This window comes from Vulpes lagopus, chromosome 1 (genome assembly GCF_018345385.1).
Source record: "Vulpes lagopus strain Blue_001 chromosome 1, ASM1834538v1, whole genome shotgun sequence".
NCBI lineage: Eukaryota > Metazoa > Chordata > Mammalia > Carnivora > Canidae > Vulpes > Vulpes lagopus.
The window spans coordinates 121,462,947-121,475,663 of NC_054824.1; the positions used below are offsets into that span (position 1 = coordinate 121,462,947).

Sequence of the window (12,717 nt, forward strand, 5' to 3'; positions counted from 1 at the left end):
ATCTGAGAAGTCTCTGAAATGAGAGAGGTACCATAGAAAGATGGGAGAGCTGAGCTGAGCATGAGTGGTGCTTCCTGGCCAGAGCAGACAAGTGGTTGGAAGTTAGGAGCTGGGAATGGCTTCTTGGAGGCCCTGAGGGATGAGACAAGTAGACTTCCATTAGAGGAGAAAAAGCTGGTCTAAATTTAGTTACACTGTGCTTTCTAATGAGTTTAGTGACAAGAGTCTGCAATTTGTTGTTTTTGAACATCAAGAGTTTACTTTCTGACATAAGAAGTAAAATCAGGGGTGCCTGAGTGGCTTAGTCAGTTGAGCATCTGACTCTTGATTTTTGGCTCAGGTCGTGATCTCAGGGTTGTAGGATCAACTCCCATGTTGGACTCAGTGCTGGGCATAGAGCCTGCTGAAGATTCTCCCTCTTCTTCCTCTGCCCCTATGCCTTTAAAAAAAATAGGTAAAATCTCTCTCTCTCTCTCTCTCTCTCTCTCTCTCTCACACACACACACACACACACACCCTTTTTCCCTCTGGGGAGAGAGAGGGCTGTGTCTGGGATGACTGATCCTTCTTATCACTAATTAACTTGTTTATCACTTTCTAGTATGTTTCTTAGAGTCCCAAAATAGTTTATGCCATTTTAATTTATTAACTAAGTGAACAAGTATTAAGTGCCTACCTCGTGCCAGATATTGTTCTAGGTAGTGAACAAGTCCCTGTTTTCAAGGCACTTACAAGGCAATAAGGATGATAGCAAACTCAGCAAATGATAAATACTTTCTGTTCAGAAGAAAGAGAAAACAGATATGACAGTAGAAAGAGATGCCACAGTGCAGCACTGCTTTTGATGGAGTGAATAGGGAAGACCTCTGGGAAAAGGGACTTAAGTCTGGGAAAAGCATATTGTTGGGAGAGGGAACAGCAAATGCAAAGACCCTGAGATGGGAAGGTGCTTGGTGTGAATGAGGAATAGCAAGGATCAGTGTGGGTGGAGGGGAGTGAGTGAGGGGAAAGTGGAGGGTTGTCTGATAGGAATGATCCAGTAGAGGGCTACAGTGAGATACGGAAGAGTGTGTGTGTTTAGGGGGTGTAATTGTAGATACAAAGCCCTGGAGCAGGTAGGGAGGGCAGATTCAGCATGTGGGGAGGGGGGACGGGGAGAGGGAGACTTTGGAGCACAAGACAGCTTCTCCACAGCAATGGGAGGCAAAGCAGGTGTGTGGGCAGAAATGCAGGGAGGTTTGTGGTTTAGGAAGACGGGCATATTCAGTAAATTCCTCAGGAGAGGGGAAGAGGGAGGAGGTTTGAGGAGCTTCGAGAATGTGTGAAATAATTCCTAGAAGAGTGAAAGAGGTAATAGAGTGAAACACTGTACCAACAGAAAAAACACACTTCTCAATTGTCAAGGGGTGGAGAAGCTGAAAAGCCTCTTCCTTTACCTGGTCCTACCTGACTCACAGGCAGGTGGGGGCCAGCGGAACATGTTTCTCTGGCCAAGGCCCAATTTCTGAGGGGCAGGGAGCAGATTCGATGCTGCTTCCTGGTGCTGGACAGTTACTGCCGCTCCCTGCCTCCTTCTTCTCCCCCCACTATCTCTCTCACCTTCTACCCTCCAGCCTCCCTCCGAGGTTTCCTCTCTTGGCTATACCACTTAGGCAAGTTGCTCAACCTCTTTGAGCCTCTGTCTCCTTATCTGTAAAAGGGCCGACTCATTATACTCATCTTAATAGATTTATCATGAAAATCGAGTCACCATGTACAAAGTGCAAGGTGCCCTGTTTGGCAGGTGGGTGTTTCCTTTTGTCGTCACTACTGTCAATGCAGCTACTTCTGTGACTGTTGCTGCAAGATGGGTCTCTAGTGGCACACCTCGCCTGTGCCTGTCACTGCTGCCTCTGTGGTCCCAGACTGCAGTGGATGGAAGAATTAGCTGAGGTTTTTGCTAAAAATTCTGATTCTTGGCTCAGAGACACAGCCTCCATGCAGGGATGTAGGACCTGAGATCTCCATTTTAAACAAATACCCCAGGGGTTGGATGGTTGTTATTAGTATGATCACTTCCTGGATGACATCTCATTGAATTTTCACAACCACTGCATATGATTGGAGGGTTAGCCCATTTTAGCAAAGGGAAAACAGAGCTGAAGGGAGGCTAAATAATTTGACTAACATGGAACTTGTAGAGACCCGAGCTGGGTCTCTTTCCCAGGTTGTGGGCAGGTATGTGGAAAGTTTACATAAGTGCTGTTTCGGTGTGGTCTCACATTCCATCCAAATGGAAGACAGAGCTCTTTGATGGAGCTCACAGAACAGTTTGATAAGGATGGAAGGCGTTCTGGCTGTGAGTAACATCACCAGACCCACACACAGGTCCTGATTCCAGCACATCCTAGCTGTGTGGTTTGAGGGGAGGCACTTCACCTCTCTGAGCCTTCTCTTCTTTGCCTTGAAGTTTTGAATACCTTGATATAAGCCTGAGAGGGTCATGAAGATGAAGCCAAGTAATGCATGGCATGCCTCTCCTGGGTTTAAATATCCTCATGCTAGCTTGATTTTAGCAACTTCCAGTAATATATTGTATTTGAGCTACTTCTCTTCCCTCCTGCTACATTTCTTTTGGGGCAGGGGCCAACTCTTAGTAGTTGTTTGTGCTCTACACGTTGGCAATTCTAAGACGGTGGATAAATGGATGAGTGTTTATTTTTTTAAATATTTTATTTATTTATTCATGGGAAACACACTGAGAGAGGCAGAGACACAGGCAGAAGCAGGCAGGGGAAAAAGAAAAAAAAAAAAAAAAAAAAAGAAGCAGGCAGGGAGCCTGACGCGGGACTCGATCCCGGTCTCCAGGATCACACCCTGGGCGGAAGGCGGCGCTAAACCACTGAGCCACCCGGGCTGCCCCTGGATGAGTGTTTAAACAAAAAAAATTATATTAGGAGCATTGCTGTAATCAATCTCTCATGTCTTAGAACAATACAGTGTTATACTGTGAATTTAGCTGGGAAGCATTGTATACAAGAGGCTTTCAGTTAAGTAGAAGCATCAACAATGTTACAAATAAGATAGACTTTTTTCCCCATCCTTCTGAAAAAGCATAGGTCCCTTTGTGGGTCTCTGAAACATTGGCTTATTTTCCAGGGCCTTCCAACCTTAGATCTCAACTCTGTATTGTTTATTTGAACAGTTTTGTCCCTTTGCCTTCCAGCCCCTTCTGTTATATTTGCTATTTCCCATATGTCTAGGCTAGTAATAGTCTTGATACAATTCAGAGCATGCATCCCTTGTCCCCATCTCCAAGATGAGTCCCTAGTCCTTGTCTTTTAGTATTTTCATCTCTATCTGGAATACAGAGTAGATGACCAGCACAGGTTTGTGAGCATGGATGGGTGATTCATTCAACACAATCATGAAAGAATCCCACTGCTCCCTTTGTCCTCCTCTTCTCTGACATGTCTCAGTTTTGGTTCTGCTTTTATTTATTTATGGCTATTTTTAAAATATTGAACCTCAGACGCAGAGTTGGATTATGGATTATCTACAACCCTCAGTTTATGACATGCTTTGATCATTGGTCCTCGCATGGTCTGTTTTAATGTATATGTGGATGGATGGTTTTAAATAATATAATAAGCATCTATGTACTTGCTACCAAAACCAGAATAGGGCCTTGGTAGTAACTTATGTCTAACCATATGGTTTCCCTACTTCCCATCTCTCTGTTTTGCACAGTATGGGGTAACCATCATCCTGAATCCTTTATTTTTTCTTTGCTTTCCTTTTTATATAGTTTTATTATGTATATTTTCCTAAAAAGTATTTCTCATTTTGGTTGCTTTTGACTTTATATCATACTTTCCCCCCTCATTTAATGTTATATTGCTAAGATTCATCCATCTTGTTTCATGTTGTCAAATATATTCATTTATTCACTATTGGTCATTTATTCATTCACTACTTGATTCATTCACACTCATGTGACTGGGTCATTACGTTATTCTCAGGATTTTGCTCTTGTGAACAGTGCTTCTGTGAATATTCTTGAACGTGATGTCATCAGGTTTGTGCAAGAGTTTATGGGTTATGTGCTTGAAGGTAGAATTCCTGGGTCACAGGAAATGTGAATTTTCAACATTATAAGATAATGCCAAAATAGTTTCCAAAGTCTCTGCACCAATTTGTACTCCTATCATGTCCTTTCCAATACTATTTATCCTCAAATTTTGAACTTCGGCCTGTTGAATGGATATAAAACAGTATTACACTGTGATCTGCCCTGATCACTAATGCTGGTGAGAGAACATTTCTTCAAATGTTTATTGATATATGTGTGTTCTCTTCTGTAAAATGCCTGTTCCTACTTTTGCCCGTTTTTCTATTGATCTGTTTATACTTTCCATACTGATTTGCAGAAGTTTGGTATATATTTCTGATGAGAATTCTTTGCTGATTTTATGTTCTTTGTTCAGGTATTGATTCTTGTGTAACACCACGGCAAAACTTAGTGGCTTAAAACAAAACTTTGCTTTCTTATGATTCTGTGGGGTGACTAGGCTCAGGTGGGTGGTTCTTCTGCCCCATGTGATGTTAGCTGGAATAACTCAGTGGTCCAAGAAGGCTTCACTAACATGTCTGGTGTCTTGGAGCTCCTTGCCATTTGGTTAGCTTGGACTTTCTCTTAGCATGGTGACTTGAGGATAGTTGGATTTTTTACCTGGAGGCTGGCTTGCAAGAGGAAGGGAGCACAATATGCCAGTCCTTTTAAGGCCTCTGCTCAAAAATCCAGAATGACTCTTCTGCAAATAATAAAGTCAGGTAAGAGGAGAGAATAATATCCAGGGAAAATAGCCTTCACTGCTTGATGTTTGAAGTGGCAGACACACACACACACACACACACGGAGAAGGAATTGTTGGCAGTCATTATGAGAGATGTCTGCCACTTGTATACTGTGAATACCTTTCAGTTTGTAACTTTTCTTTCTACTTCTTTAAGATGAACCAATATTCTTTTTTTAAAAATATTTTTATTATTTTTAAATTTTATTTTATTTTATTTTGAGAGAGAGTGCGCGCACAAGCATGTAAGTGCGTGGGGGAGGGGCAGAGGAAGAAAGAGAATCTTAAGCGGGCTTCATGTCCAGCACAGAGAACAATATGGGGTTCCATCTCATGGCCCTGAGATCATGACCTGAGCCAAAATCAAGAGTCAGACGCTTAACCGACTGAGCCACCCAGGCATCTGTAAAGTGAATTTTATTCTAGCTCTTCTTTTATAGTCAATGCTTTCTGCATCTCGTTTAAGAAATCGTTCCTTGCTTCAAATTCTAAATGATATTCACTGATATTTTGTGCTAATTTGTTTTAAAGTTTATTTCTGACATTAAGTCCTCAATTCATCTGAAGCTGATTTTTGCTGTGGCTTGAGTAGGAATTTGATTTTATTGTTTCCCATTTGAGGTGGATTAGCTTTTCCCACTGATCTGATGTACCACCTCTGTTATATACTAATGTTTTCAAAATGCATGGATCTGTTTTGGGCTCTTCTCTGTCCTGTAGGGCTGTTCCTCTCATCTTGCTCTGTTTTAATTATAATAGCTTCATAATAAGCCCTGATGCCTTGTAGGGCAAGTTTCCTCCTCTTTGGTCTCTCTGTTCAGCAATATCCTGTTTTTTCTTGGTTCTTTACTGTTGCCTATAAATTTTAAAATTATTGTACTCAAGAAAATCTCATTGAGATTTTTATTGGGTTTATATTGATTTTATAGATCAATTTTGGGGAAGAATTGACAAGTATTTTTTAATATTATCCTATCCAAGAAAACAGTCATTTTATTTATTTAGATCTAAGAAATTCTTTTAATAAGTTTTGTTTGTTACTTATATTCAATATTTGAGTGAAATCATATGGTATTTGTTTTTCTCTGTCTGACTTCTTTTACTTAGCATAATACCCTGTAGGTCCATCCATGTTGTTGCAGATGACAAAATCTCATTCTTTTTTTATTGGTAAGAAACATTCCAATGTATATACATGCCACTCTTCTTTATCCATTCATCTATTGATGGATATTTGAGTCAATTCCATATCTTGGCTATTGTAAATAATGCTCTGATAAGCTTAGGGATGCATATATCTTTTCAAATTAGTGGTTTTGTTTTCTTTGGGTAGATACCCAGTTGTGGAGTTACTGAATCATATTCCTATTCTATTTTTAATTTTTTAAGGAGCCTCTATGCTGTTTTCTGAAGTGGCTGCACTAATTTGCATTCCTACCAACAGGTGCACAAGGGTTCCTCTTTCTCCACATCCTTATCAACACTTGGATTTCTTGTCTTTTTTATTCTAGCCATTATGACAGGGGTGCTGGTAGTGACATTTCCCCACCCGCTCTCCATCCCCTCCCCTCTTAGTCTGGATAGCCAGGCACTTTTGGGAACCAGTGTGAACACTCTCCACTTATCTTGCTAGCACCGTGTGCCCCGCCCTTGTGTTCCCCTGCAGATCTGTCCCACCCACATCAACCCCATTTGGCGTATGTCTCTCCTACAGCCACTTCTTCCCTTACACACCTTGCAAACCACCCCAGCAGGGACCAATGCCACTCCAAAGTGACTCCTGCCCTAGGAAGAGGGGAAGATAACCACACACACCAGTGCATCTGCAGTCCCAGCAGCCATTCCTTCTAACTAGCAGCAGAGAGAGAGCACCCTGGTAATCAGTACAACTATAGCCCCAGCAGACAGACTGGGGGCAGGACGAAAACCTCTCAGGGGCCATCACAGGAAGAATGCCCTGCGGTTCAGTGTGATTGCAATCCTGGCAGATGGACTGAGAGCAGGCATTTGGTCTGACTGCAGACACTGCCCTGCAGCATCCCCAGATAGGCCCCCTGACAGCACAGGGACCAAATCCTGCCCAGCACGCCCCCAGTGGGCAAAGTGGGCCATTGCAGCTGGCTGGACAGTAGACAAATGTGGTTCAGCCACAGCAGGAGGCTGCATGCTGCTCCCATGGGAGACACCCCTGCAATATCTGGTTCTGGGGAATCAGGGGTGAGGGTAGGGGTGGAGGTATTGCACTCTAGGGCACCACGAGGCCTCTTTTTTCTAGACCAATTATACGGAGTAATGTATGTTATTGGCTATTCACAATGTCTAATAAACCAGAGTTGTAGCTGCTTGATGGAGAAGAGAGTTACTAGGTGGTGGTTGACATACTATTTCTGGGACCCTAGGTTTGGTTCTACCGTTTACCAGTTGTGTGATTCTTGGGAAAATACTTAACTTACTCACTGTGTCTCCTTAACTGCAAAATAGAGATAATAGCCTTAGGGAGCAAATGTGAAGTGGATGGTGCCCAGTGCAGAATAGGTGCTCTTTAAATGTTCACTTTATTTATTAATATAATTATTTGAAAATTGAGAATCACTGAAAATACAAAAAGCATCATCTATATTCTTTATATGTTCATTATGGAGATGAAGATGGAGATAAATGCAGATCATAAGCATCCATATCCTTGGAAGAGATTTGCTTCTAACTACATGTAAAGCTTCTAACCTTAGAGGGGAATAATATAATTCCCTTATCAGATAATTAAATTGGTAAAATCTCTCTGGGGAAAAATGGGAAAAATAAAGACGATTGCAAGGAAAAATATTCATAAGTGTTTAAATGTCTTAGCTTAAATAATTATTATGCTTTTTATTATATTGACAAATTTTTATAGAAAGAACCTTCAGTTTTTTTAAGAATTGCTGATGAGATCATTACTTTATTGAACTTCTTTGAGGTGCAAGACAATGTGCTGGCTAAAATGTAGTGACAAGCAGGACACATATGATCTCTGATCTCATGAACTCATGGGGCTGCATATCCCAGATGTTGCTCTTGAGTTACGTAAGTATAGGATGTTGAAAGATAAAGTGGTACATAAATATATCACCACATATGAGAGAATCCTCAGTTACACAGTAGATGAAAACATTTGGTCACACATTTGGTTACCCACCAGGATCAAATGTATCTTTGAACACTTAAGAATTAACTTTCAAGATGCTCACCAGGGGGAGAGGCAGAGGCACCATTCATTACATTACAGAATTTCTGAGAAGGCTGTAACTGTAAGTTTGCTTCTTTATCCACCTCCTCTGAGGTGGTTATGCTTTAAGGTCATTGAATGGGGGAACAAAGCAGTTCAGTATGTGAAACCCATTACTGGATAATCATGATCTTTTGACCCAGTTAAAATGTAATCAATATATAAGAATATAAGAAAGCCCTATGTTCAGCTTTTTTGGTGGTAATGGCTGTACAATTCTGCATCACAAACAAAACAAAACAGAAAAAAAATTGCCTACCGAGAAGAATAATTCAATAAGGAAATGAAATGATATCAATAGAATCAGAATTTAGTAAGGCTGATAATACCAAATAGATATCACTCCAGGTAAACCTGGATTCTCATTCATCTATGGAATTAACTATCAATTTCTCACTTTGGTATCCACAACTCAGCCATTATCTCCCCACTTACTTTTTGAGACTTGTCTTTGATTACTTCTCTGTTGTTAAACTGGACCAACTGGCCTCTGTGCCTTTGCTTGGGCTAGTTCTTCTACCTGGAACTCCTTCCTTGTTTGCTTCTCACTGACACTTACCAAAGCCTGGTCCATTCTCACCAGCAACTAATCCCACGTCTTCTACTCTGTTTCCTAAGCCCATAGAATACATGTTGCCTTATACTTGGAACTCTATAGTCTTGCCGTATCTCACTTCCCTTATAATTGTCTACTTATCCTCTCCACTGGGACTATGAACAGGGATTCTCTGTATCTTAGTACTTGACATGGAAAGTGCAGAATAGAACATAAAGAGTAAAAAGGATTTGCTGAAGGAAAACATCTTTGCATCTCAGGTACAACAGGTTCTTCTTAAAATGTCATATAGGACAAGAAAAACATAGTTGTAAAACATGGAAGATAAATATATATGTCCTAGAAGCATTATACACACAGACATAAACAGGCAGTATGGTTTAAGATTAAATGAAAAAGAGGGGCACCTGGGTGGCTCAGTCGGTTAGGTGTCTGACTCTTGATTTTAGCTCAGGTCATGATCTCATGGTCCTGAGATCTAGGCCCACACTGAGCTCCCTGCTCAGCGTGGAGTCTGTTTTCTCCCTCTTTCCCTTTGCTCCTCCCTCCAACTCTTGCATATGTGCTCTCTCTCTCAAGTAAATAAATAAATAAATCTTTAAAAAAAAGATTAAATGAAAATAGAAAAAGCCTTATTACTGTCTTCAGAATACAGTATGATGAATCAATGGCTGACATCTCTAAGCTGTGTAAAGCAGTCTTTTAGTTACCTCTTTACTAAATTGTTAAGAAAGAATTACTTGAAAATGAAAAAAGATCTTTTTTCCCCCTGCAGGGTCAGTTCTGTGACTATTGCAATTCTGAAGACCCCAGGAAAGCGCATCCTGTCACCAACGCAATTGATGGATCTGAGAGTTGGTGGCAAAGCCCTCCTCTCTCCTCAGGCACACAATACAACAAAGTCAATGTCACCTTGGATCTAGGGCAGGTAAGTTATGCTTCCAATTGGAAAGGGAGAAATTAGTTTGGATCATTGTTTCTGTAGTTATTTCTGAGATAATAATTATATTAAAAAACAGGTATCAGTTTTAATTGGTATAATTTCCTCTTGGTTTTTTAATATCTTTATATTTTTTATATCTTCTGTTCCTTGGCTGAGATTTTATATATTTTTATTTACTTTAAGAATATTTGTACTTACTCACTGAAGCATTTTTATGATTGCTACTTTAAAGTTTTTGTCAGATAATTCTATCATCTGTTTCATCATCTCTTATTGGGGTCTATTGATTGTTTTTTCTCATTCAACTTGTTATTTCCCCCTGTGTGTTGATATAATGAGTGATTTTCACTTGTATTTTGGACATTTTAGATATTATATTAGGATTCTCTAAGTCCTATTTAAATTTCTCAGCTTAGCAGATAGTCACCCTGTTTAGGTTTAATATGTAGGCTCTGGCCTGCTTTTGCAGCCTGTTCCAATGACAATTTGGTTTTCAGAACTGGTGCATACTCTTCTAGTCTGCTTTGTTCATCTGGTACTGGGGCTCTTGCTTGGTTCCCAGGAGTGCTGCTGCCTCTGGAGCCAGAATGAACTTCTCTTGATCCAGTGACATTTAGTAGGGGTTGAGACACACTGGACCTTCAGGGCAGAGAGTGCTTCCCCAGTGCATTGTCCAAGGCTGCCTGGTGCAGGTGGAGCTCCTGCTGAAATAGACATTTGGAAATCAATGGCATATAGATTGTGCTAACTGATGAGACCACATGTGAGTGAGAAGAGGAGGGGATCTAGGGCTGAGCCATGGGATTCTCCAAGATTAAGAAGTCCTGGAAAAGAGAAGGAACCAGTAAAGAAGATTGATATGAGATGAAAGTTGGGAGGAGGACAATCAAGAAAGAGTCCTAAAGCCAGGTGAAGAAAGTATATCAAAAGAAAGGCAGTCTTACAGCTCTATAATACAAGACAAAGAGCCTAATTTTAAAAAATGGGCAAGGGATCTGAATAGACAGTTCTTCAGAGAAGATACATGAGTGGCCAATAAGCATATGAAAAGATGCTTAGCATCATTAGCTATCAGGAAAATATAAGTTAAAACCACAATGAGATACCACTTCACACTCAGTTGGGTGGCTATAATCAAAAACATAGATAATAAAGTATTGATGAGGTTCTGGAGAGATGGAAACTCTAATACATGGTTAGTGCAAAATAAAATGGCATAGCTGCTTTGGAAAACAGTTTGGTAGTTCCTCAGAAAGTTAAACACAGAGTTGCCATATGACCTAGCAATTCTGCTCCTAGTTATATATTCAGGAATCATGAACACATACATACACAGAAGAACTTGTTTATGAATGTTCATTATAGCATTATTCGTAATAGCCAAAAAGTGGGAGAAACTCAAATGTCCATCAGTTGTTGAATAATTAAGCCTAATATCCATATCTATACATGCAATATTATTCAACAATAAAAAGGTGTGGATTTCCGCTGAATGCTACAACATGGATAAACTTTGAAAACATGCTGCTTGAAAGAGGCCAGTCAAAAAAGATCATATATCATGTGATTCCATGTATATGAAATGTACAGATAGGCATATCTATAGACGTAGAGCAATAGTAGCTTAGTGGCTGCCTGGGGATGGGGGTTTTGGAGGGAATTGAGAGATGACTTCTGGGAGGGATGGCTTGTTTTGGGGAAGACAGATGAAAATTGAATGTGGTTGATTGGACAAGTTTGTGAACATACCAAAAACCTTTGGACTGTCCATTTAGATGAGTGAACTGAATGGTGTGTGAGATATACCTCAGTAGAACTGTAACACATCAACAAAAAGTTCATGGAAAGAGTGTTTCAAGGAAAGAAAATACAGGGAGAGTGACTATGTCAAATACTGCATCAAGTAACATAGGACATGTCATGACTGATAATTTGCCATTGAATTTGCTAATGTGGAGGTCCCTGGTGGCTTTGATGAGACAGGACTGAAAACCTGACTGCAGAGAGAGTAAGAGAGATTGTGAAAGGAAAGGAAGCTTGGAGTACAGAAATCTAATTTGAAGAGTTCCGAAGGAATGAGGAGAGAAGAAATAGGGGGAGAGCTGTTGAAAGTGAGGTAAAGATAAGACTGCTGACTGATTCATAATAGGAGACATAGAACAACACTAGCACTAACACTAATGATAGTACTAATACTGATGTTTAAACCCATCTTTCTGCTGGTGATAGTGGTGTACAGAGTATAGTTCATATAGGAAATACTGCTTGACCAGATGCCTGCCCTCTGCCCATCTGCTGGGGCCGTGGTCACGTCTACCTGCAGGGTGCTTTCCTGATGTTGGTGAGTGGGGCTGCAGGAACCTCGTGCACTTTTGGTGGCACTGCAAACTGGAGCAGCCACTCTGGAAAACAATATGGAGGTTTCCCAAGAAATCAAAAATAGAATCATCATATGGATCCAGTAATTCCAGTAATTCTGGATATTTACCCAAAGAGAATAAAAACACTAATTTGAAAACGTATGTGCACCCCTATGTTTACTGCAACATTATTTACAATAGCCAAATTATGGAAGCAACCTAAGTGTCTGCTGATACATGATTGGATAAAGAAGATGTGGTGTATATATACAATGGAATATTATTCAGTAAGAATAATGAAATCTCACCATTTGTGACAACACGGATGGAGCTAAAGGGTATAATACTAGGTGCAATAAATTAGAGAATGACAAATACCATATGATTTCACTCATATGTGGAATTTAAGAAACAAAACAAATGAACAAAGAAAAAAGAGACAAAGCAAAAACAAAGACTCTTTTTTTTTTTTTTTTTAAAGATTTTATTTATTTATTCATGAGATACACAGAGAGAGGCAAAGACACAGACAGAGGGAGAAGCAGGCTCCATGCAAGGAGCTCTATCCTGGGTCTCCAGGATCAGACCCTGGGCTGAAGGCGGCGCTAAACCGGTGAGCCACCCGGGCTACCCGAAAAAGTACAGACTCTTAACTATAGAGAACACACTGATGGTTACCAGAGGAGAGGTGGTTGAGGGGACGGGGAAACAGGTGAAGGGGATTAAGAGTACACTTATGATGAGCACTGAGTAATGCA

General features: G+C 40.4%; 1 protein-coding gene across 1 annotated transcript in view; it reads left to right on the forward strand.

The window, feature by feature from the left end:
* The window catches only part of LAMA3 (laminin subunit alpha 3), a 249,718-nt gene that overhangs the window by 19,280 nt on the left and 217,721 nt on the right, over positions 1–12,717 (forward strand). The window contains exon 2 of the mRNA XM_041769356.1: positions 9,432–9,584. Coding sequence (XP_041625290.1) covers positions 9,432–9,584 — 153 coding nt within the window. The remainder of the gene's footprint in view (positions 1–9,431; positions 9,585–12,717) is intronic.